Source organism: Microcebus murinus, chromosome 6 (genome assembly GCF_040939455.1).
Source record: "Microcebus murinus isolate Inina chromosome 6, M.murinus_Inina_mat1.0, whole genome shotgun sequence".
NCBI classification, from domain to species: domain Eukaryota; kingdom Metazoa; phylum Chordata; class Mammalia; order Primates; family Cheirogaleidae; genus Microcebus; species Microcebus murinus.
In genome coordinates this window covers 43867623-43895477 of record NC_134109.1, presented here as the reverse complement: position 1 = coordinate 43895477, position 27855 = coordinate 43867623, and the positions used below count along the sequence as shown (strand labels likewise).

The 27855-nt window shown below is 48.0% G+C and overlaps 1 protein-coding gene across 4 annotated transcripts in view; it reads left to right on the top strand.

Moving 5' to 3' along the window:
- Nucleotides 1-27855, top strand: part of SAMD4A (sterile alpha motif domain containing 4A) — a 206984-nt gene that overhangs the window by 153116 nt on the left and 26013 nt on the right. For 2 of the 4 annotated variants that reach the window (XM_012757906.2, XM_020285836.2), the window contains 4 exons: nt 3340-3603; nt 14975-15084; nt 17687-17773; nt 26455-26788. In XM_012757906.2, the coding sequence (XP_012613360.2) occupies nt 3340-3603; nt 14975-15084; nt 17687-17773; nt 26455-26788 (795 nt within the window). Of the gene's footprint in view, nt 1-3339; nt 3604-14974; nt 15085-17686; nt 17774-20401; nt 20506-26454; nt 26789-27855 lie in introns of those variants that run through there. The other 2 variants (XM_012757907.2, XM_012757908.3) reach the window with 2 other exon arrangements.

The following is a 27855-nucleotide window of genomic DNA, read 5'->3' as shown; positions in this document are numbered from 1 at the left end:
CTGTTGGGCGGCTGAGGTCTGAATGCACCGTTAGCCGTCATCTACTGCATGAAGCCAACAGGCAAGAACATCCAAAAGCCCCTGGCTAGAAGCTTTCTGGGGCAGCTCACACAATGCAGAAAGCTTCTTAGAAATCTGTTTTTACCGCCCTCCTCTCCCTACTCATAGGAAAGGAAATTTTGCTTTTGCCTGAATGTTCATATCTCCCTCTGTTTGTCATCATTTCAGACAAGTTCTTCTAGTTAAAAGGGGGGAGGGGGGCAGTGATGGGGCAACCACTGACACTCTGATACAGGCCACCTCGTTAATTCCACACTGTGTGCCCTATTTTCTTGCAGACTCTTTCTGCCTGTGACATTTAATATTTCCTCTGCCACTTTATGCCAAAGTACTCTACCATTGCCTAAACCTGTAGGTCTGTCTTCAGCCTAAAGTGGCACTGTTGGCAGGTCACCTGTCACCTGCTTCAGTCTCCTTCCCACAGAAAGACAAGCCTGTAGCGCCTATAGGCCTCAGTTCTTTTTGAAGAAATAAGGCGTTTGCCCTGTACACCTCTTGGTTTAGTGTGGCATTCAGGCTGGCACTAAACCCATGGCCCTCAATGCAAATCAGAAGCTTAGCATCATCACTGTGCTTGGTTTCCATGGCAGGTTGGTTCCTAGGGAGACATTCCTGAGTTTGGTGGCAGCTGAGGTAATCAAGTATCTTCCATTATGATAGGGGATGAGGCCTTTAGTGGAAAGTCACTGGGAAAAGGCCCTAGCACCTCACATATAATTGATTTTTTCTTAGATAGAGGCAGATGCCAAGTTCATGCCATATCCCCTGGGACTTCAGTTAAGCTCAGAAAAATGTGAAGAAATGGGTGTAGGTTTTCATGTACAAATCCCTATAAGCCTGTTAAGTTAGATAAACATTTAATTCCAATCTCGATAGCCGGTGGAATCCTCAGATAACTGACAGCTTCCCCCAGGATGCCCTTCGGTAGCATGGATTTTTTTTTTTTAATTTAAGTGAAAAAAAGCAAATTGGCTCCATCCATTGATGGAATTCAACTGCAGACATACGTCTTCTATTGTTCTCAGCATCCTACCAAGATGGGGGTTGTCCTGGCAGTAACCACCCATGGTTGCCAATTACTTATTTAGTTATGGCCTCTAACCAGCCTATGTGCTGAGGGCTCCACCAGCTCTGAGCTGTGTGTCCCTCTCTGGCAAGACCTATGGTTTCAGATTCATTCTAATCCTGGTTGTGTGGAAGAACCCCCATTTCCACTTGGGGCACACCTGGCAGGCACCAGTCAAAGCATCCACGAGATATTCTGAAATGGCAACAGAGGTACCAGAAAGCAAAGATGTCTAAGCTGGAATGTCCTAGCACTCAGGGCAGCCCTAAACAAGTCTGCCCAATTTTATATAAATACTTAGACAGGCATGAAATGGATTTTCTGGATGTCTGGCTTTTCTTCCTATTGGCTTCTCTCTTCATTTTTGCTGCTGCTTCCTTTTTATTATTTTTTTTTTCTTTCTCTGCTTTTTTTTTCTCTTGCTAATTCTGATCCAACCAGGTAGCAATGCATTTTCCAGGGAGCCTTTTAAAATAGTTTCTTCGCTCATCTATTTAGTGGAAATGCAAGCTGTTTCAGCCTCTTAGGGTCAACATTTTTAAAACAGCATCCCCTTTGCATATTTTTAAGTTAAGTTCTAGTTCCTTACCTTTAATAGAATCTGCCCAAATTAAGACATTTCTTGGGTTATAAATAATAAAATCAGCAGCCCCCTTTTGTCCTCCCTTTTTGTTAATAAAGAAGTTTCTAGCCCTTCCAAGCATCCCCACGTCACCCACAGGCTGCCCCGCTGGCCACATGAGGCCAGATGGATGCACTGACCACAGAGGCATGAGCTCCGGGGCTCTCAGGCTTGGTGACCACCAGCTGCCTGTCAGCAGCCTACCCACCCCTTGCTGCCCAAACACACTTTTTGGAAACACCCAGCCTTCTGACTCTGGCCTTTATCTTTTTAAGTGGGGGGCACAGTAATCTGCTCAGGTCTTTATGTGGGTGCCGCCCCATCAGAAATGCAGTTTAACAAAAAGCAGGACCTGTCACCGTTGGGATGTCTGGTCTGCTCACCGAAAAGCACAGCAAGGTTAACGCCCACAAAGACGTGCTAGCCCAGACTTGGGAGAGCAAACGCCTCATCGGAGGGGATGGAGCCCGAGACGGAATTTAATGGCTTCCCTGAAAAATGTTTAAAAATGCATGTGGCTCGATTCCATGTTAGTCCAGCAGCAGTCAAAATAAACTGGACCTGTCAGGGGCTGGTGCTGAGAGAATGTTATGAATAGACTTATTTTGTAGAGTTGTCGCTTTACACACCCAGAGAAACCAGCCCAGGGCGACGCCGGCTCCCTCGGCGTTGATTTTGGTTAAATCCCTCCCTTGAATGACTTCAATTTAATTTGGCTAGTTACATGAGTCCTGTTGCTTTTTCCTAGTTTTCTGGAAAAGAAATTAAAAATGGGGGCTCCCCAGATGTGGCCCACTGTGCGGAAGGGCTGAACATGCTGGTAAAAGCCATTCCCGGCTCACTGAGAGCGCCCCACTGGCTTCTGAATGAAACCCTTGTTACCTGGAAGTGTCTGTCATATAAAGTTTGGCATTAACCTGTGAGGCCAAGGGAAAGAGCACACCCCCGAGCCCTGGAAGAATCGGCCCTTTCATTCACAGCTGCCGTGTCCCCCACCCTGAGGTCGTGTTAGTTCCGGGGCCCCTCGCTGAGGCTGCACCACCCTTCAGAGGTGACAGTCCCCTGATTCCTAGTCTACCACCTTCTGCTTCAGTCCTCAGAGACCCCAGATGGGGACCAGCCTGCCCGCCTTTCAAGAGGTCCTCCCTAACAACATGGGTAATGTCAGAATGTGTGTTTAAAAAAAAAAAAAAAACAAATTGTCCAGCACGTGTTCTTTTCACTTTTGGCAGATGGCCACTTTGCCGGGCTCTTGAGCCTCGCCTGATTTATGGGCCCACTGCTACGCATCCTGATTTCTAGAGTTGTAACTAAAACCAGATCCAGACCCACAAAGGCCAAGGCCATATGTGTGGGCCCTAAAGGTTTGGTCTCCTTGGAGAAACCCAACCCACTGAGAGGTACAGACAGCAACCTTTTCAGCCACCCAAAGGCAAGACCATGCCAGGCCTTTATTCAACCTGCTGTGACCACGGATGGAGTTGTAAGACAGCTAGCAGTCTCTCTCAGGGCTAACAGGTATTGTGGGTTCTTCTGCGTCCCAGGCTAAAGGGGGGGGAATAACCTATTTCATTTTATTTTTTTTTTCCAGTTCTCTCAGGCCAGGCACACCACAGCCCTTTGAAACGATCTGTGTCCCTTACCCCACCCATGAATGTGCCAAGCCAGCCTCTAGGACATGGATGGATGTCTCATGAGGACTTACGAGCTAGAGGACCTCAGTGCCTCCCATCCGATCATGCCCCCCTGTCTCCACAAAGCAGTGTAGCCTCTTCAGGAAGTGGTGGCAGTGAACACTTAGAAGATCAGACCACTGCTCGTAACACATTCCAAGAAGAAGGTAGTGGTATGAAAGGTGAGTGACTAAACGAGAAACCACTGGGGACAGCGCCCCTCCCTGTATGGGAGTCCCGAAGGGTAAAAAGAGAGGTAGTCAGCAAGAGAGAGCGCGCCACCCCTCCCAGGCTTATGCCTTTGATCTGTCCCGTGCAGAACTCCAGGGTCGACCAAGGCAGAAAGGGCTCAGATCCTCTTCCAGCGCTTCTTGCCAAAACCTGGGAAGCAGGAACCAGAGCAAGAGAGGTCAACACCCTCTTTTCCCCAGTGCACTGATTCTGCAGACAGCTAAATGAATCACCGCTCAGGGTGATAGGATCTTCTGTTTGTGAGGACACTGAGCTGCTCCAGCCTTCTACCTCGTTGCTGTGGCCAGGGACCTGTCTGTAATTCAGAAAAACAAACCACTGGATCTGGTGTGGGTTTTTGTTTTTTTTTTCTCTCTCTCTCTGTCTCTTTTTTCATCTCTCTTAATGCAGAACTGCAGTAGTGCTTCCTTTCCCTCTTCTTTTTTCTTTGATATCCAAAGAAACCTTTAAACCCTTTTCTCTGCATCTATTTAAGGGACGTGAAAATACCACTGAGAATCTCTGACAGTGTTTTAATCCTGATAACAGATTTGCATACAGGCGATAAAGGCCTTTTATGCAGCATAAATAAACGTTCCTACATTACCCTGCGAATCTACCCTCTTCTAAAGAGACTCATCAGGAGATAGAGATTTCCAAATTACCCACGATAGGTACAGAGAGGATACGAGCACTCTGTATTTTTAGACTTCAGTTGTTCAAGGGCTGGGAAGCCCTTAGGCAAAGATGCTCATCAGAGACACACTAATAACAATTTTAGACGCTGAAACAAGAACCAGTCATGCTTCAGGGACTACCGTGCTGAGGGGAGGCTCTGAGATATACCCTCTTTGCTGGCACTGATAGTCCTGAGGTCCTGCTGTTCCTGATGTTTCCCTTGTAAACGATCAGTGTTGACATAGGAGGCTCTGTGCCAAGTCCCCTCCCTTCACGGAGGCCTGGCACAGAAAGCTGCCCACAACTGCCCAGGTGCCACTTGGAATGGAGCTTGCCAACTCCAGGAATGAGGCTGACATGAAGCCACTTCCCTGGTACATTCCGTGAACCTTCCTCTCAGTTGCTTGGCCTGTCCCCACTCCATCCCCCCCACCTCTCCATCCTGCCGTGGTGCCCAGGGTGAGTGGGTTGTGTCTTGATGTTTTCCTCTGGTGATGCAAATGGGTCTTTAAAGGTATTTAACAGGCAGCAGAAACAGTGGGCCATTTTGGCATGACAGGGATATATGTCCTCTTTTTCTTTCACAGTTTTGGGGACTGTATCACAGTTTTGGGGACATAGCAAACCCATTTCTGAGTGTATGCCACATGGTTATATGTTCAGGCAGCTGAGCCCAGGTGATGGAGTCAGGTGAGGCTCAGCCCTGCTCTAGGCAGGCCTGGGGTGGCGTCCGTCACTGGGCATCAAAATACCTGAGGGACCAAGGGAGGCTGTGACAGCCGTTGCTTTCCAGGTGACGTTCAGTGTGTGGACGGCATGCTTTCAAGAAAGCACGCGTTGCAGTTCTGTTTGGTGACTTCTGTGGGGAGGAGCCGTTGGCCTTCACGCTGAAAGGCAAGGAGCATCCTGTACAAAAGCCATTCTTCAGCAAATGCATCTCTCCAGAGAATTCCGATTCCGCTGTCTGGTTTTAGGATGTTTGTTTTCTTCTTTCATCCTTTCATTTATTTTCTTTTCTCTTTTTTTTTTTTTTTGAGGTCTTTATGCACACTTTAGACATTTTCCCAAAGTAGGTAAAGGTGTGTTCATTGCATGTTGCCATTTTGAGGTGAGAAATAAACATAACAGGTTTTAAAAGAGAAATGAATGAGAGAAAAATGGAATAAATATCTTATCCTTGTTTTAGGTTAAAACCAAAATATTACAAAAGTTAAGGCAGGGGTCCTCAAACTTTTTAAACAGGGGGCCAGTTCACTGTCCCTCAGACCGTTGGAGGGCCGTTGGAGAGTGCAGCGCACATTCCACACATGCGCACTGTGGGCCCGGGATGAGTCGGCTGCTAAGCAGGACAGGCAGCGGCGGCAAAAACACCCAGCGGACTGGATAAATGTCCTCAGCAGGCCGCTTATGGCCCACAGGCCTTAGTTTGAGGACGCCTGGGTGAAGAGACATCCCATTTCCAAGCTTATTCGTTTCCTTTCTTTAGAATCAGTGAGAATTGTCTCCTCAGAGCTTGTTCAATCAGAAAATGACACAGACAAGATCTCATGTCCGAGATTCTCTTTCCAGGCCCAAGGGATGTGGTCAGAAAGCAGGTTTTTTGGTGGCTGGATGCAACAAAAGGACCTTCTTCTATGTATTTCCACCTTCTGTTGGCCTACTGAATTGTTCTTCTCCCAAGAATTGTATTGGGATTCAAAGTATAAAGTCATTAACAAATTGAATGGCAAAAACTATTTGAAGGAAGGAACATTATAGATGATGAATGTTTCTATTTGTGGGAAAAGTATATTTGCAGTTCAGCTGACAGCACAGACAGAAAAGATGTCCACACCCCAAAACACTAGCATTCTAAAGTGTCACAGGCCGCTATTTGTTAAACATGAATGTCCCTCCCCTAGCCCTGCTGCAAGATGCCATGGCCAGGACTGCCCTGCTGTCAAAGACTGTCCCACGTGGCCTCCTGGGAGTGCACACAAGAAGCAGCCCTGGCGGAACCCAAGGGTGTGTCATTGGATCTCCACATCTAAGAGCAGATGCTAGTTTAAATTTTCAAACTAATTCACACTTTTTGAGAAAAGAAATATAAAATCAAATGAAGTGCTTCTAGAAAGAGCCAGCTCTTCTCTTGAATCCGTGTTCTGTTGACCCAGGCCTTTGGCAGGAGCGTCAGCTGTTTTAAACTACTTGTTGGTCTCCCTTGGAGTGCCATCATCTTACTGCTGTTTTTCTAACTTTTAATCACCCACCCAGTGTACAAGAACAACCAGGAACCCATAGCAGAATATGGAAGAGTTCTCAAATCTACAGGGAAGGTGTCACCCTCACCCTGCCCCTTGAGAAAAGAATAAAAAGTCACTATAATTGAACTTGATTCAGCGTGAATTCATCTTTCTGGACAACAGCTGTGCATACCTTGCAGAAACACTGCATTGTTCATCCCTTCCTTCCTTTTCCTCAAGCTAGACTAGCTAAGTCTGGCTATAGATCAGCCCTTAGGAACATACCTCTTGGGTCAAGAGTGTGGAATAAACCTTAGGGCCCAGTATTCTTGCTCTTTTTGTTTTTCACAAGCATCGATCTAACCCTGTTTTTGTCTTGGTGTCAACACTCTTTGCCAGGATCATCACTAAGTTCTCTCCCACGTAGACCAACAAAGACTCGCCTCATCTGCCCGGCTGGCTTCACTCTTCCCTTTGTAGTAAACATCCAGCCTACTGGCTGAGGCTGGCTCTCTGAAGCACAGATTGAATGTGCCTTGGCATAGGGGTCTCAGGCTGATATCTCATGCTACAGAAAAAATGGAACTGGCTACTGAACTTAAAGATGTAGGAGATCTTCAAGTAGGAGATGTAGGAAGCTGAACCGGAATATGAAGTGTATTCCTTTCCCATTCCCTGTGGAGGCTACTGGCCATACACGTTTGGACTAAATATACTGGTTGTGGTTTCTGCATTCAGTTGTCCTTGTTCTTTTCAGAAACTTCCCTGTGACTCAGCCCAGAGGGCAGATTCTCGATTCCGTATGAGTTGGTGCTCAGTTATAATGTCGTCCTTTCCCTGGGCAGCTCAAGAGTAGAATGTGCTCTTACCTTTTCTCTCATACAAAGCCTTCGGGTAGCCGAGAGAGTGAGAAATAAAAAAATAAAATAAATAAATAAAAAACACATTCCCATAATTTCCTAGGAAGAAAAGAAAATATAGACAAGAAGTCAGTTGGTAGAAAAACTACATTCGCTACTTGTATTAGCATCATGTCCTCAAAGATGATGTATAAACCCCAATACCTAAAGACTTAACGCAATGACAGGGCTATTGATGAATGTGGCTGTGTTATATGGGAGCAAAGACAAGGGAAGAATGACTGATTCACAGGTCACTTTTGTCCTAATTCAAATCAGCAACTTTTTTGAGCACCTGTTGAGAGAGGCTTTGGACTAACTAGCTTCTGGGAAGATAAAGACAGGACTCACTGTCACATGAGCAGCAAACCAAGTAGCTGATGCCGGTGCACTGCTGTGAACATACGTTGTCTTAAAGACTTGCCCTGGGTCGGGGCAGGCACCAAGAAGGGCCCTAATTCACAGTGGAGGGGAGTCAAGGAAAGTCGGTAGAAAAGGAGAGACCTGGAGCTGAGACTCAGCGTGACTACAGGTCAGCCGAATACAAGGTGCAGAGAGGCACTGCGTGCAGAGGGAAGAGCATGCATGAAGCCATGGTGATGAGAGAGCCTGACCAAGTAGATCCCATGACTCGATGTTACGGGCACCTGGGGAGGGGTCTGGAGAGGGAAAAGGCAGATCCTCGGCCTTGCAAGGGATTTTGTCTGTTATCCTGAAGCTGTTGAAGGAATTTCCGCAGCAGAATGGCCTGCTTAGGTTTACATATTAGAAATAGGACCCCAGAGTAGTGTGCAAGATACAGCAAAGTGAGGAGGGGACAGGGGAGGGATAGAGGATATTTCAGTAAATGAAGAAGTGGCACTGAGGCCAGAGGCAATGAGAATGGAGCCTGGAGACAGAGGAGTGCTCACGGGATCTTCAAGGGCTGGAACTGAGAGTCTTGGTAACTAACTGAACGTAGGTAGTGAAGGAGCAGAGGAATTTAGGGCGATGCCCAGGGCTCTGCCTGGACATCTGGATAACCAGGGTGTCATCTGTAGCAAAGGGTACATAGGAGGAGAAGTAGATTGGATGGACAGTGTGGGGCCTGCTGAGTGTGGGAACCTGTAGAACATTCCAGTGGAGGTGTGTAAGCCCCTCGGGGGTCCCTGCAGTGCACCAGGCTCTTCCCTGGCCCACCTTCCCCAACGGCCCTGGCTCCTCTTCTCACCTGCGCGGTTTCAGCACTATATTTACCTGCAGCGAAGTTCATTTAGGGGACCCCATTCCAGATATCTGGGTAAAAAGCCCATAGGTTTGGGCTCCTAGGAAGTGAGGAGCTCTGTGAGTCTCTTGTTGGAGTGGCCCGTGTGACAGAGGTAGAGATGGGCCGTCTGATTCTCTTGATCTGAGCTTCAGCCTCACCTTTACGAATCAACATTGACCAGGTATACTTGTGATGTGTGGTGTTATGTTAGTATTAATACAAAAATACAGAGATCATTGAAACTGGTGTCATACATGTATATAGACTTGATGAAGGTCAAAAAGAAACCATTGGTTCCACTAACCTTGGTTAAAAACAGAGCAATTAAAAGCAGAGGGGCCATTGACTGTGAAAATGTGCTCATTTTGCCTTTTCTAAGGAGTCTTTCTTAAGTGGAACTTAGGTGAATTTTTTCTGTCTAGAGCAAAGGAAATAAATTTTCTACTCTGAAATAGCCGGTTTGGGGGTTTTGAGTTGTTTTTGAAACGTAGACCTTTGAACCTCTGCCTCTCTCAGAATGAGATTAGAAAAATTATTGAGAGGTGAGATCTTTCTTAAGAAAGAGGAACCTGTCAGAAACCCTTGTAGGAAAGGTTGTGAAGACAGCATTTCCGAGGGTCTAAAGGTCCAAGGGATGGAGCGAGAGTGACACAGCTCCTCGAGTGGCTGGGACGCCTTCCAGCTTGGCTGTCATTGGAACTAGTCATTATTTTCTGAATGTTGACTTTTTAGCAGCTTGCTTGAATTCATTTAACTTAAAGGCCAGGATTTAATAAATTTGCTTTATTGTTTTTGTATTTCCAAACGTGACCTGAATGGGTGGGTCCCCATAGGCTGGGAGTTGTGCTAACTCTTCTCAGGCTGAGAGCCCCGATGTCTTTGAAAAGCAGAAAAGCAGGATTCCCCAAATTATCAAGGTCATGAGACCTTTAACCTCCATCATTCCTTACCAAGCCTGTATCTTCAGCCGCAGTGCCGTAATGACCATGCTGCACACAGAGGGCAGCTTTGGATCTGGAACCCAGCACTGTTTAAGCACACAAAGGAGACGGCTTCTGGAGAGCCCTCATGAGTGCCACAGCTAATGGGGACTGCAGGGAGGCGTTCACGCCCTCTGTTTGCATCTTACACTTGGCAGTGGGTATTCTCCAAGCTAGGCCTCTCTTGCCTTCCAAGACCCACATATGCCCCCCAAGAGCACAGAGCCCCTCCTGGAGGCCCCCAGGGACCATTCCCAGGGTCAAGGAGGACCCAGCACCAGCAGGACCAAAGAGCAAGTCTCCTCCTTTCTTTTGCTCAGAGGCTGGAACAGAACTGAGCTGCTTATTCCACTCTGGCTGGAACTAAAGATGGACTTTAGTAATCTTGATGGTGTTGCTAGACTTCTCTTCATCTTTTAAAGGAATGTTCTCCCTCTCACTTCAGCCATGAAGAGTAGGTACCTCCTTATGCCTCTATTGGCTTTCCTCTCCTCTCCCTCGGAGACCAAGGACACGGTCATATCGTAGAGGGAGGGAGCTTTTGAGATGAGCCTGGCACTCTGGCAGTTGGAGCTGATCTTCCATCTGCAGGTACCAGGGTCCCCCCACAGGAACCTTTTGTGGGACTGAGGCTGTTCATGTTTCTCTCTTCCAGGGCTACCTTACTCCCTGCCCTTCACGTTGCTTCCTGTGTTGGGCCCTTCAGCAATGTTGGTCCCATCTTTCTCTTTCTGGTGTCTCCTCGTTGGTGGACAGGTGCCACATGGCCTGTTGACCCAACTAGTATTTGCAATATTTCACAGCAGGCCTTGGAGAAATGCAGCCCTGGTTCTCACAGGAGCCCAGCTTCTGTGTGAGCTATTGTACGTACACAGAGCCTCTCTGTGGCTGACTTATCTAAACTCTAGAAAGGAAATAGAAAGCAGCATAATGGAAAACTGGATCCCATTAGTAGAGACCTGCAGGTAACCATAGAACAGATAAAACATGGGGGTAGCACTGTTATGAAAAATATTCACAAGAAGACAAACCAGTGTGGACTGCCGCAAAGTCTAGAAGGAGCTTCATGAAGGATGACAACTGTGCCTTGCACATAGATGGCGATGCTTTCTCCCCAAAACCTCCTACCTCTTGACCTTCTCTCCCTACACCTCTCTAAAAGCCTGCCACTCCCAGGGCTCCATGATGGCTCTCCCATCCTCTCACTCCATGCTCCTTGCCTGAATGATCTCATCCACTTTTGTGGCTAAAATAACCACCATGAGCTACTGATAAGGCAAGTTGTCCTCCAGGTCAGACCTCTCTGCCAAGATCTTGACAATCACCTTTCCCCCTGTATGACCCAAAGGCAGTGACACTCAGCTGATCTCACATGCAGTTCATTATCTCTCCCTTCTCACCCCCACACTGCTGCTCCCCTGTGTTTTCTGCCTCACCCCTGTGCTCTCTCCTAAATCGAAGGAGCCTTCTCCAGCTCCTGTATCTCTCTCACTCCCTGCTCTTCAAGTACTGTCAGTTTGCATCCTTTCCTTCCCCTCTGCCATGCCTCCCAAGCCATCTTCAGGGTCTTCTTGAGTTCATGTCCTGGCCTCCACTCCCCATCCTCCAGTCCAGCCTTTACCTTGACACTCATCATCTTTCTAGCACACTCGTCTAATTGTGTTCTGCTGCCCAGATTTCAACAGTTTCTCATCACCCACAAGACGAAGTCTGTGTTCCTCGTTTTAGCATTACAGGCCTCAGACATCCGACCACCCTACCCAACCCCGTGCCTGTTTGCCCCACCTTATGTCTGGCCATTGTCCACTATTCACCAAGTGTTTGCCCTGCACTGAGTGCTCTCTTGGCTCTGTGCTTTGTTCCTGTGCTGTTACTGCTCCCTGAGATGGCTTCCCAGGGGACTCCAAGTTTCTGCTGTTCTGAAGCTACCCCTCACTCCCTAAGGCAAACCCAAATGCTCATTGTTCTGTGCTCCCAAGAACTATGAATGGGATTGGTACTTGTCCTGCTGCTATTACAATTTCCATGTGTGCGTCAGCCATTGTCTCTGGATTAAAAGTTCCCTGATGGCAGGGACATGCCTTCACCATGCCTGGCCCCCATAGTAGGCGTTCAGTATGTATTGAATGAGCAAATACCAGGATTTCCATACTTAACAAGAAAGTCAGCCCAGCATATAGCAAAAGCATCTTTATCTTTCTCTCACTGCACAGGAGAGTGACCTTCTAGTTTGAGACCTCCATTAGCATGCCATCAGAAGCAGCACAGATGAAGCAGAACAGCTGTGTGCCAGCCAGAGGCATGTGTGCCTACAGTCACATATCAGCTTCTCCAGGAAACCACTCTGCTTCTCCCCTGCGTATCTGTATCTTACAGCCATACCCACAGCTCTGCAGAGTGCAAAAGGAAGATCTTAGCCGGCTCTTGGCATTGCATCCAAGATTGTTGCATCTGGACCATGGGAAAGGACTGACCATTCAGTTAAAGTTCATCCCTGGCCAACATCTTACAGAATCCAGCATCCGAGTCATTGGAATTCCTGGCTTAGGGGGAATGAAATGTCAAGGATCTTGGTTCTCTGATTTGCTTCCCTTTTAATGGAGTTTTGTTGTAATCCCTGGCAAGGGAAAGTGCCTCGTCACCTGCCAAGGGGTGAAAGGTTAGTAGGCCGTGTTCTTAAAAACTGGGCCTTCCTCTTCTCTGTTCCTCAGTTCTCCTTGCAGGAAGGAGAGCTCTTTGAGCACATGGCACTGAACTAGGCACTAAGATTCTTGCTCTAAAAACAGCGTCCGTGTGTCCCTGCTTCAAGGAACCATATGGTCAAAGGAACTTAACATACCCAGGAATGCACCTAGAAACAACTCTCCCGGAAAGCCAAGCTCATCGCGCCCTGAAGTTGCATAGGAGCCTTTTCCAGGAAGACAACTCCCAATAGACCCACATTTTGACTAAATGAGTGAGGCCAGCTCTTCCATTCTTCTAACTAGAAAAATTCTAGTTGTCAAAATAGTTTTGTAGAAAAGGAACTAGCACTGATTGAGCTGAGACTTGCACCTGCGCTCCCTGATTCTTAAAACACCATATTGTCACCTTGGCTTATAAAACACCCCGTTCACAACACAGTTCAGTAGCTTGGGATTCTGTTTATCATCTGCAGATTTTGCATGATTAAGCTGTAGGGCACCCAGTGAGAGTTTGGTCTATGAGGTCGCCCCCTTCTCTTTTGTGATGCATCGTGCCCAGGTGTGGCATTGGGTTAACCAGATATCTCTGAATCATTATCGTTGAGTTTTCTGAGCAGCTACTTGGGACTTTCAGAGATGTAAATAGTGACCACGAAACCTGGTGACAGAGTGGTAACATGCTGTTGGCCTGAAAGAGCTGTGGTTAAAATCATTGCTGCTCACTCTGCAGGAGCCTTAGCATTGCTTCAGAAGCAAACAAAAGTGGGGAATCAAGTCTGGTAAAATAGCTCCACGATGTCGCAGGAGAGAAAGTGCCAGACTCCTGAGCCTGCGTGTCCTGGACTCTTGGTCCAACCACAGTTTGGGTTGAGGAGGATGTAAGGGGTTAGTACTATGTGCCTGGGGAAGCCTTGTCGGTTTGTGGTTAATAATGGTCACAGAGACATTCTTGCTTGTCACAGTAGAATGAAGGGCGGGCTTCAAAGCACAGAATGAAGTGATTTCTACCCTGAGATAACTGAGTCTGTTCTTAAAATGCCATTGAGTGTCCAGTTGTAATTTTCTCTAGATATTCCCCTTGATTGGCCTTCACTTTACTGCAAATCAAGAACTAGCCTCACAGGGCATGCTCCATCCCCACCTAGATCTTTGAGTTCAGGAGATCATCTCATACCCGCATTCCCTAATCCTATGTTTGGTTCCCCCAGGAAGCAGGGCCTGATTTCAGAATATACTAGGCCTCTTTCATCAGTCCCAGTTGTCTAAACGTTGAAAAATTGGAAAGTTCCTACTTATATTTGAATGTATAATATGTGGTTTGTTGGTTCCTCAGAATAAAGCACTTTGCAGTCAATGATGGTATCTTGCAATCCACATGGTTAGTAATGGATACTACTTAATAGAAAACATATGAATAACATTTACCTAATGCTTTAGCATGTCAAAGCACTTTGCACACACTGTTACTCAGCCCTACCACTAATGGGCTGCTGTTTGGTCCTTATTTTACAAGAATTTGATGCAAGGTAGGAAAGAGCTAGGAATCAGGAGACCTGCATTCTAGTTCCCATTTCACCACATACTTGCTCTGAGATTTAGGCTTAATGACTTAATTTTACCATCTTTAGAACTAGCCAAGAGTGGGAAAAAATGGTTTGGGAAAGTTTTCAAAGATCCTATTAGTTCAAAAACTCTAATTTAAAAGAGTATTGGTGTATGCTTTGCTTTGGTTGTATTTGGCAAGGTAACAATTCTCCTGTGGATTTTCAATAGTTACCATTTTCTTAACTCTAGAATCCCAGACTTGGGGGTTATTTCAGATGTGCTTTGGCATTTCCATTATCCTATGGCCCAGCCAGTCTTTGGCCCTTTCAAGTCCTGATATATTATTGGTTGACATTCAAGGAAAAAGTTAAAGACGCATCCAGGTACATTCCATAGCTTGGAGAAATGGTCAGAGGACGTAACCCCGAGAGACGCCCTCTTCCCCACTGGGGCACGGGGAGGCATTATAGCACAGCAAAGATCAGGCTCGGAATTACAGTGACTCCACCCATGGGGTGCAACAGTTGCCTGGTTTTCCTATCAGTGTGGGATTGGCCGAAACAACATGCGGAAATCTGCATGGGATGTACAAAGAAATCTTGAAGATGTAGCTGCCTCCTATGTAGCTTTAACATTGTAAGTCAGCTCTTTCCAAATCAACAATGAGAACGAGGCAGTCCAGGTAAAGCAGTCATTCCTGACCTTTTTGTGTGTGCTTTTTCCATAATCTTATGGAAGCTATAGATGACCCTCTTCCCAGAAAACTACTAATATATTCACAAATTGAGATATAATTTTAGGGATTTCTGTATGCCCTGAAGCCCACAGACCCCAAGTTAGTGACTTCTGGTCTCAGCAGAATAAAGGAGCCCACCGGTAGGAATGTCACAGGGCAGCCCAAGACTTTTGCGTCTCAGCTAAAATTAAATAAGTAGTAACATAAATGTGTTCTTTTTTTCTTTTTTTCCTCTGACCATCACCTTCTTTTCCTCTCTTCCAACATCTTTTGTCATCTCTTCTCGTTCCCTCTCATTTCTCTCCACATCTCTTGCACACCTTGCACTCCAGATGTTCCGGCCTGGTTAAAAAGTCTCCGTCTGCACAAGTACGCTGCGCTTTTCTCCCAGATGACCTACGAGGAGATGATGGCCCTCACTGAGTGCCAGCTGGAGGCTCAGGTATGTGCTTGAGCTGACTGTTCCCTGAGGATACCCAGGCGGGATCTGAAGTCCAAGTTCTGGACAGCCTTGTTTGGACCCATACCCAAACCCACACAGTAGCGTGCCTTGTCCTGGGGACTGCCCCTGCCAGCCAGCGCCCCATGGTGAGTGAGGCTTGGTTCTTGCCCTCGGAGTCCAATAGGAGATGGAAGACAAGCAGATAACCACAGGGGAATGAGGGGTGAGACAGAGTGGCATGAAGAGACATAACCCAGGGATGCTCTAAAGGTCCCAGGTGCTAGGGAGGAATCAGTGGATTCTCCTAGAAGTAACATTTGACTGTGAATCTGTGTCCCTCCCTTTGCTTTTCTCACTCTCTCCCTCCCTCTGCCAACCAGGGCTTGTTTGGGGAGTGACAGATCCATTTCCTGTTGTCCGGTCTGGTTGCAAATCAGCTAATTTCTAACTGCCCTAGTGAATAGAAGCGCCAGATCATACCTCAGACCTGCCCCAACACTTTTAAAAAATCATGTTCAGGCTGGTCTTTGCTGAGTTTGGAATAAATTCTACAAAATATTTTTTCTTCTAACCACCTTGACTAACATAGAACAATCACTGAGAATGACATTTGCCCAGGTCTCAGATTTCCTTTCCTTTCTGCATGCCATAAAAGGACAAAGAGCCTCCTTCCCTCTAAGGCATCTTTCCCCAAAAGTGGATGGCAAAGGCCATCAACAGAACCCTTGAAACGAAGCGTGTTTCCTACCATGCTGTGCTCAAGTCAATAGATTGGACCAATGTCTTTGTTTCCTTTGTTTAAAATGCTATTTACATGTTTCAAATTGACCTCGGTTTCCTTTGAGCAGTGATTTAAAAGAATTGATGGTCTAAACAAGCTAATAATATTTCCCCTGCAGGAAGGGGAGATTGTACCATTTGGGGCACAGTTGGTCTGGACGCAGACCTCCCCGCAGATCGCTGGCTCCTGGTGATTATTCGGTACCCTCAGTTAACCTCTGCAGGCCTGGCTGAGTCCCAGGACTGAGACACAAGACAAAGCTCAAAGTCACTGCACATTCTCAGAGAATGAAAGGCACTAATTTCAACTTCCTAACATTTCTCCCACCACTCTGTGGATCTTGATTGCTCCTTGAGATCCCGGGGATTGATGAGAACTATTTCTAAGAGCATTTTTGTGTTTGGGTCAGAGTTGAAAAAAAAAAATCTAAGTCATCAGTTGTTCAACTTGAGAAAAAACAAGAAATAATGGACGCGGGGGCACAGCCAGAGGCCAGCACGACTTTCAGAGTCATTTAATTCACTGGAACCCAAAGATAAGGGTAAACAGGAATACACCCCCAGTGTTCCATCTTAGAGACTGGGTTCACTTGTCACTTGAGTCTTAAGTTTTTTTGTTTTGTTTTGTTTTTATTTTTATTTTAGTGTATTATGGGGGTGCAAGTGTCAAGGTTATATATATTGCCCATGCCCCCTTCCCCCTTGAGTAAGAGCTTCAAGTGTGTCCATCCCCCAAATGTTGCACATCTTACTCGTGGTTGTATATACCCCTCCCCTCCTCCCCCCTCCCACCCTCCCGACACCTGATAAATGTCACTCCTATATGTCCACTTAGGTGTTGATCCATTAATATCAATTTGCTGGTGAGTACATGTGGTGCTGGTTTTTCCATTCTTGAGATACTTCATTTAGTAGAATGGGTTCCAGCTCTATCCAGGAATATATAAGAGGTGCTATATCACCATTGTTTCTTGAAGCTGAGTAGTACTCCATGGGAGTCTTAAGTTTTTTAAGTAAAGGAGATGTTGCTGGTATTCCTATCTTTGCCGTCTTTAAGAGGAATTCTATGAAATACTTACAAGAAGTCACCAGATAGTCATATCTGAGACCTCCTTTGAGAAAAGACCATCTATTGGGAAATCTGCAGTATCTGTAATTAACAGGTATTTAACAAAATCCTTAGGCTCACCATTGCCACCAGTTAAGGAGATAAAATCTGCAACTCTTACTGTGAATCCTAATCATTTACCTGGAGTAATGACTGAATTATGGATTTAGGTTCTATTCTAGTTTTCCTTAGGGAAACAAAAGAGGGGCTGCAAACTGACAAAAATTCTCCATGTTTTCTGATACTGCACTACATGGGGAGTTACCTCCTCAAGACGGGGGAAAGACATGGGAAAGGCTGGAGAAAGCCTTGAGGGTCTGTCTGCCTTCAGGGGAACTGAGAGAGACTGGAGAAGAGGAGAAATAGTGGACTTAAAAATTATCTTTTAAGACTGTTAAGAAACTTCATGCTGGGTGGGATAATTGGCTGTTCTGTATCTCTCTGTAAGATATAGAAAGACAGAAATACAAATAAAGGGCACAGCCAAAATATCAGACAAACGTGTAGCTAGATGGAGGTAGAATATTTTATAAGAAGAGGTTTATGACAATGGGTATTAATGAGAGAGACAAATGGATGTTGACTAGTCTGTGACCATGTAGGACAAAGAAGACAGTAAAGTATAATACTATTAATAAACAGGTCTGAGTCTCTAAGCCGATGCTTTAAAATGTGTTTTTAAATATATTTTTAATATACTGTATTCAATTACAGAACGTTACCAAAGGTGCAAGACACAAAATTGTCATCAGTATTCAGAAGCTCAAGGAAAGACAAAATCTCCTGAAATCTTTGGAAAGGGTAAGTTATGACCAGGCAAGGGGACGTTTCCACCTTCATCGTGGAAAAATGGACCAAGGAAGATTCTCTGTTGGAAATCAGCAGACTTGCAGAGCTCATCATATGGTTTCATGACCAAGCTTAGAGAAATGCAATGATTTTGAAGTGAAATTTCCCCGTTATACCTGCTTCTTTATAACCTAACACTGAAATGTGCTTATTCTCTGGGTCCAGGCCATCCTAAAACTCTGAGGAAGTGCCATCAAATGTATACATTTGCCTCTGCCTTGTGTATACGATTAGTGTTCACCCTACAATCAAAGGTGGAAATCTTGACAAGAGAGTATCAGAAATATGCAAGTGTTCTTTGTTATTGCTGACCACCCGGGGGAGGATCTGGTTTGGGGAAAAGCTGCCCCCAGAGTGGTGAACACCAACAGGTGCACTCCAGGTCTCAAGAGAGGGCGTCAAAAGCATCTGGCAGATGGCCACAGTTGGTTCTCAAGAGAATAATTTCAGACTCTAACTCAACAGAATGGGTCCCCATGACTGATAGGAACCATCTCAAAAATGCCACATGATGAAAAGAGTTTATTCCAACGTTAAAAGCAGTTACCAGCTGTGACTGTCCCTTTTTACTTGCTGCTTACACAGGCCATCTTTATCTTTATCTTTGTGTCTGGTAATAGTGTCATTTTTATGACTTAATCACTGTATGGTTTCACTAAGGTCCAAAGCAGAGCAGGCATGTTCTGCATACACCAGTGCTGCCTCGGCCCCGGAGCTGGGATTCTTGTGCGTGGGTGCTAGGAGGCGGTTGGGGTGGTGGGTGGGAAGTCGGGGTATTTGCAGCCTGCAGAGCTTGAATGGTAACCTAATGATTCGAGGGAGCCTTTGGAAGGGGACAAAGTATTGAGGGAGAGAGGTCTAAAGCAAGTTTTGTGAGCACATAAACATTTTAATGGAGTGGGAATTTATTTAAAACTTATATACAAAGATGTGGGTGAGTATAATTTTATATACACTATATAAAGTTATACTTAGTGTGTATCACATGTGTTATCTATATATGTGAAATCTGCATATGTAACTTTATAAGGAAAGTTTCTTTTAAAACCTCTGGCCAGATAGACAGGTACGGGCTACTCACATGCACACCCATGATTAAAGGCTTCTTCTTAATTAAAGTGAATTACAAGTGAGCTATCCAACTGAACCTGAAGGGTTATTGTTTTTTGGTGGTGGTTGTGGTGGTGGTGGTGGTGGTATTTTGGGGTTTTTTGTTGTTTTTTTTTTTTTTTTTTGAGACAGAGTCTCACTCTGTTGCCCAGGCTAGAGTGAGTGCCATTGACGTCAGCCTAGCTCACAGCAACCTCAATCTCCTGGTCTCAAGCAATCCTGCTGCCTCAGCCTCCTGAGTAGCTGGGACTACAGGCATGCGTCACTATGCCTGGCTAATTTTTTGTATATATATAAATTTTTAGTTGGTCAGTTAATTTCTTTCTATTTTTAGTAGATACAGGGTCTTGCTCAGGCTGGTTTCGAACTCCTGACCTTGAGCAATCCACCTGCCTTGGCCTCCCAGAGTGCTAGCATTACAGGCGTGAGCCACCACGCCCAGCTTATTGTTTTTATTTTTCTTGAAAAATTATTTCTCCTCACATTTTTATTTTTTCCCTCAAAAACTAAAAGCCTCATTTGTTGTTATCTTTAATGTTACACTAACTCCTTTAGCAAGCAGCTTGTCTCACTGAGTGATTCTTGCCATTTTTAATATAAAAAGCCATTCTTTTGGTGGGAACATTCAAAAGGCCAGTTTACTCCTTCTCTGCTAGAAAGTACAGATAACATTTTGCATAAGGATTAGATGGCTAAGTGTTATAGTGATTGAGCCATTTTCCCGCCATAATTCTGGAGCATCCTTCGGGCATTCATTCACATCCTCCGTCATGAGGAAACACACCCGCCTGAGGGACAAAGAGGCGGAACTGCCCTTAGCTCTACTCCCTGCAGCCTTGGGCCAAAACCAGCTCGGAAAGCACTCGCGCAGCCAGGTAGCAAGGGTGGCCCTGACGTGGTCATGTTTTCTGTGTCCCAGACTTTACATCTAGAATAATGTTGACTCCACAAAAATACTTTCTCCCCGATTCCCTGGAATGGAAAAGGTAAAAAGGGGCCAAACATAGTACAAAGTGTGGTGGCAGCTAACGGCCACTTGGAAGGTGAGAGTGAGTTGATTCCGTCTGACTTCTCTGAGAGAGGAGAGCTTGTGTCTGCCAGACGGCCGGGTTGCACTTGCTTTGGGACACCTGAGTGTTCAGACATCCCTCCCACAGGCTGTCCCTGCAGGAGCTGAGGGCCTGGGGGTGGGGAATGTCCCCCTGGCATCCGCTGAAGACAGCCTCTGGCTCTGCCTCTTTGGCTTTTCCAGGGGAGGGTTGTCTGTAACCTGTTACCGCTGATGGCAGGCAGCAGTGACAGACTCAAATCAGCCGTTGTTCAGGCACCCCCAGACAACCCTGGGCTGACGCGTCGTTGGCAATGCCGTCGTGCTGCCCGTGCCTGCCGCTGGCATTCTTACCTCACATAGAGCCCAGAGATTTCTAAGGAGATAGCGGGGCCCCGCCCATGGCTAGTTCATAATCACAGTAGCCGCAGATGAGCTCCACGTCCAGAGCCCTTCCATTCGGTGACTGATCACTGAACTAAGCAGCTGCCTGGTCTTGATTTGCCCCATCCGCTGGAGGCTAACCGTGAGTAATGGGTGGCTCCTGCCCTTGGGGAGCGTGGGGCATGCATTGGGACAGTTAGATATGGTGCCACGTGATCTCACAATCCAGTGTGATCACTGTCACCACCAAGACAGGGGACTCTTCCTGGGGTGAAATAGACCCTCTGCAGTGGTGAGGAGGCTAAAGCAGGTCTTGTGAATGGGACCTTGGACCAAAACAGAGGCACTGAGGATGGAGAAAGGTAATAGAGATTGTTTGGAGGGAGTCTGGTAGTTGTCAGGAGGTTTGGACTTGAGTGTCGTGCCATCTGGGGAGAGAAAATACAGAGAAGTGGGAAATGGAGTTCAGCTAGGTGGGTTGAGTCTGAGGTGCCTTGTGGGACGCTCAAGCGGAAATGGCAAGTCAGTGGCTCGAAGAGCAGGTCAGAAGTCCATGAGCCCCACGGGGTTTGGAAGACCGGCTGTGGGTCATCTGTGTGTACCTGGGGGTTGGCACTCCTGGAAGGGGAGGTGCCAGGTGATAAGAGCTGAGGACAGGCCTGAGGAGCACCATGAAATATGGGGTTACTGAGCGATGACAGAGGCTGAGCCCCACCCAGGGGCCAGAGAGCGTGGGAGGCGGGGCTCCCAGCAGGCGCCACGGAGGTGCCACATTCAGTGAAAACTGAACACTGTCCCCTGGAACTGGCCCTCAGCAGGGCACTGTAGCCATGTCGAGAGGGGTTTCAGGGAAATGGGAGGGGACAGAAGCAAAAACCCGTGAACCAGGGTGTGAATGTGTGATGAGCTGTGGGGTATGGATTTGTAGACTTCTTAAGATATTCAATGGAGAAGGGAAATTAGGATGGTCAGTGGGGCAGATTTTTCAACATTTATTTTAAATCAAGAAAATGTTTGAGGCCGGGCGCGGTGGCTCACGCCTGTAATCCTAGCACTCTGGGAGGCCGAGGCGGGCGGATAACTCAAGGTCAGGAGTTCGAAACCAGCCTGAGTAAGAGTGAGACCCCGTCTCTACTATAAATAGAAAGAAAATAATTGGCCAACTAATATATATAGAAAAAATTAGCCAGGCATGGTGGCGCATGCCTATAGTCCCAGCTACTCAGGAGGCTGAGGCAGGAGGATCGCTTGAGCCCAGGAGTTTGAGGTTGCTGTGAGCTAGGCTGACGCCACAGCACTCACTCTGGCCTGGGCAACAAAGCGAGACTCTGTCTCAAAGGGAAAAAAAAGAAAATACTTGCACATGCTTTTGTTCACCATTTTTCCTTTCAACTCCCGAACTGTGAAGCTAAACCATTTTCTGAGCCTGGAAGCCTGGCGTGGAGAAAGGAAACACTAGCACACTCACACACATCCACCCTGGTTCCATTTATTTCTGCTTAAGGGAGAAAATGCTTCTCTGTGAGCCTGTGCCTTTCTTCAGATACGTCCAGGTCTCATCCTCTTGAGTTCAGATCTGAGACCCTGATTTCGCCAACTGCTACAGAGAAATAGCAGTTACATTTAATAGTATTAAATGCTAAATATCTCTGGGGTAATTATGCCTTATTCTAGTATGATGCACTTTATACTTTTTTTTTGGGGGGGGGGACAGAGTCTCACTCTTTTGCCCCAGGTAGAGTGCAATGGCATCATGATAGCTCACTGTGGCCTCAAACTCCTGGGCTCAGGTGACCCCTCCTACCTGAGCCTCCCGAGTAGCTGGGACTACAGCCACATACCACCATGCCCAGCTAATTTTTCTATTTTTAGTAGAGACGAGGTCTCACTCTTGCTCAGGCTGGTCTGGAACTCCTGAGCTCAAACGATCCTCCCACTTCAGCCTCCCAAAATGCTAGGTTTACAGGTGTGAGCCACCATGCCCAGCCTATACTTTTAAAAAATGTTTCCCACTTTTCAGTGTGTTTGGCCTTTACACCAAAGCTCCTAAGGTAATCAGGACAGGTGTTCTTGTCCTTGTTTTAAGAGAAGGAGACTCAGGTGAGTCCAAACTCCATAGCGGCTGCTTCATTCTCAGCCATGGAGAAACTCTTCAGCTTCATCTCTGGATATGCTGAGCCCTGCTCAGCCACATGGAGTGTCCTTTCATCCTTTCTGTCCCCTCCATGTTGTTCTTCTTTTCCTGAAACATGCACCCCCACCCCCACCACACAGTAGTGGTCAGGGGTCCCCCTTTTGTGTTCGCATAGCTCCCTGTCCTCACGCCCATCACTCGGGTGGGTCCCAGGAGCTGTGAGCATCTTAGGGTGAGGATTGCGACGTATTTGTTTTTATGTCCCCTGTGCATAACAGCGCCTGGCTGACGGGAGGGCTCAGCAGCTGAGGGTCAATGAAAGGAGGAGAGAAAGAAGGGATTTAAGTGGATACAGGAGTCCTATTATGTGAGAAGTCCCAGTTCTCCTTACACAGAGGGAAGGATGGGGCCAGAGACACGTTGCATAAGTGCTGGCGACACTTTGGCTGCTCACATCCTTCTTTTCCAAATGGTTTGCACCTTGTTGATGTCACATGCCCACGAACCAGACTTCCTCCGAGACCTAAGCAGCCAGGCCGGGCTGGCATGGTGAGAAAGTAATTCCTTCCTGCTTGTCCACGGAGCGGCGGCTGTGGCCAGCCGCGGGCCAGACTTCCCACTGTCAGCTTTCAGGAGCTCCTCAGCATGGCAGCTTTGTATCGGCATGTTAGTTAATGGACAGCTTCATTTTGCCCCTTTGTGTTTATAAGGTAGGATTATATTTTTGGTATGAAGGATCAATAGAGACTTGGGTGGATTCCCGATTTTTGTCAACATGGAGAATTAATTCCCACAGTAAGTGGAGGGCACTAGATTGAATTCCATTCAGGCCGTTTCCCTGCCTTCTTTTCAGTTTGGGCACTCTGTGCTGAGTTCAGGAATTTGGTTTTAAGAGTCAGGAACGTGGCTGGGCACGGTGGGTCACGTCTGTAATCCTGGCACTCCGGGAAGCCGAGGTGGAAGGATCGCTGGAGATCAAGAATTTGAGACCAGCCTGAGCAACAGACCCTGTCTCTACTAAAAATAGAAAGAAAAAAAAAATTAGTCAGGTGACTAAAAATAGAAAAAAATTAGTTGGGCATGGCGGTGCATGCCGATAGTCCCAGCTACTCAGGAGGCTGAGGCAGGAGGATCGCTTGAACCTAGGAGTTTGAGGTTGCTGTGAGCTAGGCTAACACCACAGTACTCTGTCCTGGGCCAACACAGTGAGACTCTGTCTCAAAAAAAAAGTCAGGAACGTGACCTAATGGTCAAAGTTTCAACTCCCTGATGCTGGCACGAACAGAGGATTGGCCAACTGGTCGTAAGCCAAGTATTATCTTTGAGGCAATAGCCTGAACTTATGGGTAGAGCAGGGAACAAAACTCAACTCTACATGATTCTTGAGAAGTTATATTTTACAGAAGTGTCCGACATTATTCATTATGTCTATGGTTTCTTTTTTTGGTGTGGTTGCCTCCAATAGAAGAATAAGATAAGATTTGAATTTAGGGCATGCATATGTTTCCTGTCTGCAGGAGTTCAGCTCTTCACACAACCAAAATCTCCTTCTCTCACCACTAACTACAGAAGCCTTCTTGCCATGTGACAAGAGCAGGCAAGCATTTGGTGGCAGTTGACAGAGTGTCACAAGCACTCGTTTGCTCACCTCAGTGTTAGCAGCCATGCGGGATGGCATGGCAGGGATACATGGGACCACTCAGCGTGGCTGCCAAGTCCCTTTCATGGGGAAGCCCTGTCCCTTTTTGCCTCTTTTCCCTTCTCCTCCTCAGTCGTAGGCTGGACAAGGAGGGGTCAGTACCTCCCACAACCCCAGCGCTGGCGGGCGGTTGGCAGGAGCAAAGGCGGTAAGCGCTCTCCTGGCGTGGGTCAGCCAGCTCGCCTCCCCGTGCCCTGCCCTGGCCAGAGCGCCAGGTCCAAAGTCAAGGAAGCCAGTCACACAGTGGCATCCGGGCTCTGGGAAAGCGCCAGTCCCCGGCTGGGCAGCGGAGACGGTGGGGCCGCCCGCACAGATGTGCCACAGGTGCAGGGGAAGGTGGACGCCCTCTGAACCCTCCTCTCTAGAAGGAAAATGGACTCGCTCCCCTAAAATAGGCTGAATGGTGGCTCTGGCCAGGTCTGAGACAATTCTGGTGGCTCACTAAAATTCCACTTCCTTCACAAACCCTTCGTGCCAACTAGGCTAAGGCACAATTCAGGCTCCGTTTCCAACCCCTCCCCCTGAAAAGAAAACAAAAAGACAGGGTGTGACTGGTGGTGTCCTTGGCTGCCCAGCATTGAAACACGCGTGTCCAAGGCTGCCGTCCTCAGCTTCCTTTTTCTGATCGATCAGGAAGGTTTGGGTGCAGAAATGATCGCGTTCCATATGTTTGCGTTCCCTGACATCCTCCAGCACGTGTTCTTCATGAGAGAGGATCCCAGGCACGGATTGGATACTCACGTGTCAGGCTTTTTAAATTATGTCCCTGCTATTCTGGGCTCTCAGAAGATTAAATGCTTCATTAGTAATCAGGGCCCTGATTGTCAGTGTCCTCCCTGGGTCCCAGGGAAGCTTTGCCTGCAGGAGCACTGGGGGAAGCTTGTGGCAGGGGGCCCAGCCCGCGACCTCGCCAGGGATGGCCCCAGGCCCCTGCACCCTGCCTCACTCCCAGCCACGCACATCTCGGCCTCTGTGAGCGTCTGGCGCAGAGACTAGTGTCTGTGAGAGTCAGCTTTCATTCTGTATCCTGATAAGCAGTGCCTAGTGCATTAAACTACAAAATGATCCAATTTTATTATGCATCACGTAAAGACATATTACACATGTACATTATACATATTTCTCTCCAGAGTGATCCTTCTAAAGCATGTCACTGCCCTGCTCAAAACCTTCCCAGGTTTCCCATCTCATTTGGAGAGAGTTGCAGCACCCCTGCCCCGGCCCTCGGTGTCAGGCCCGCGTGGCTCCTGCGAACTCGTGTCCCACCCTGCTCGCCCGCGGGCCACTCTGCCGTTCCTCACGTGCTCCCACCTCGGGGCCTGTGCCCACATGTGCCTTCTGCCCGGAACGTCCTCCCCAGGATCTTCATGCCCACACTCATTCAGGACCCTGCGCCCAGGGTCACCCTCTGCAAGGGTCTCCCCGCATGGCAGCCCTGGCCCATGCCACAGCCCTGGCATTGTGTGTTCATCTTGTGGCGGGTTGCAAACCTGCTAGGGGAAGCCTAAAGGCTGTTTCTACCGTATTCCCCTGCCCGGCACCCCCCTGCCTAGCATGGTGCCTGCACATAGGAGCACTCAACTCGTGCTTGGTCATTTCACAGAGAAGCATGTGATAGGGTGACAGACACAAACCTGAAGCTTTACAAATATTGACACCGTCACTACCACCCAACGATGCAGCTACTGTTGATGTCCTCACTTTGTACACAGGGCCTCTGAGGCACAGAGAGGTTAAGTCATTGGCCCGTGGTCACACAGCAGTGCCAGAATTCAAGCCAGGGCGTCTGACCCAGAGTCTGTGCTCGTGCTGCTCGTGTCATGGGCTGAGTGAAGGTGTGCGCGAACGGGTTCCTTCAGCTAAAATCAGACATGGGACACAAAGCCACCCCATGACCTAACTTTGTTACACAACTTCTAGGGTGTGTGAATGTAAAATGTATAAATGTATTTTGTAGAATTGTGCTGAGGGAGCCGGAAAAGAAAACGTACCCACCTGTTTCAGTGGCCATCCCTGGATAGCAGGGCAGCCATGTGACGTGTATTTTCCTCACTGCACACATCTGCACTTTCCAAGCTGTCCACCTGAGCCAGGGCTAGGATGATACAACCTAAATGGCCGCTGTTCCCGAGGGCATCCTGCTGAAGGAACCGGCAGCCACACACCCTACCTGGAACAGCCCCGGGCAGGGAGGGCAGGCACGGAGGGGCGGCCCCTGTGCCGGTGCTGACAGGTCTTTTCTGTCCCCGCCCGTCCAGGACATCATCGAGGGGGGCAGCCTGCGCATCCCACTCCAGGAGCTGCACCAGATGATCCTGACCCCCATCAAGGCCTACAGCTCCCCGAGCGCCACCCCGGAGGCTCGCCACCGGGAACCGCAGGCCCCGCACCAGCCCTCGCTGATGGGCCCCGAGAGCCAGAGCCCCGACTGCAAAGACAGCGGTGCAGCCCCGGGCGCCACGGCCACCCCCTCGGCTGGGGCCAGCGGCGGGCTGCAGCCACACCAGCTGAGCAGCTGTGACGGGGAGCTGGCCGTCGCCCCGCTGCCCGAGGGGGACCTCCCTGGGCAGTTCACACGCGTCATGGGAAAAGGTAGCGCCCGATCGCCCCCTTTCCCTCCCTTTCTTCTCCCAGATTCGGCTAACCAGAGCCAGGGGTTCCTGGAGGGCCTCCCCGGGTGCTGGGCAAACCGCCTGCCTGACAGATATCACTAGCTCTGTTTTGCAGATGAGGAACGTGCCGCTCAGAGAGGTCACGCCCTTTGGATTTGCACTCCAGTCCCCCTCACCCCCAAGGGCCTACTCCTTCACCCTTTTCTCGCCACCTCCCTCGGACCATGGGATGCTGGGCCGTTCCCCTGCAGAGCTCACTGGGCCCTGGGGGTGGAGGGGAGGAAGGTGGGATGGACTCTGGAAAAACCTCTCACTCGGTGGCTGATCCAATCCCCAAAGCAAAAGTGGCAGGAAACAATTGACAGTAAAGGGGTGCAGATCCCTTCAGCCAGGTCCCAGAGTTCCCTGTGCAGAAGGATGCTGGCCTTTGCAGTGGCCTCTCTCCTCACCACTGAGTATTTCCAGATGTGGCCAGGATTTGGAGAATCTCAGCACAGAGCTAAAAGTTGGCACCTTACAGTGTCTGCATTTACGTTCTCCCTTCAGGGTTGCTCTGCCACGTGAAACACTCTAGCACTAATGGCTTGTGTTGATTTAGCCATTGCTATGTGCCACGCCCAGTTCTCTGTGGTTACCTGTGCAGCTTACTTAATCCCCAATTACCCCATTTTACAAGGGAGGAAACTGAGGCACACAGGCTAATTAGCTCATCTAGGCCTACACAGTTGATGGCAGAGCTGGGGTTTGAGCCCCACAGTCTCTCTGTCATCTGCATGGTCACCACCGTGCCTTGTTACAAGCTCGAGATAGCATAGGTTAAGTTCCATGGGATGGCTGCCCTTAGCTGTCGGTGATAAAACCCAAACCTAAAGAGTCACTTGTCATCTGGCCTCTCCTTGCTACCTCCATTCTATACTCCACACAGACTTTATATCTTTCAGTTCTCAAAAGCTTGCATGTTCTCTTACCTCTGAGTCTTTGTGTATACTTCCTCTCTGCCTAGAACCTGGGGCCCTACTAGTTCGTACAAAGCCTTAACATGAATTA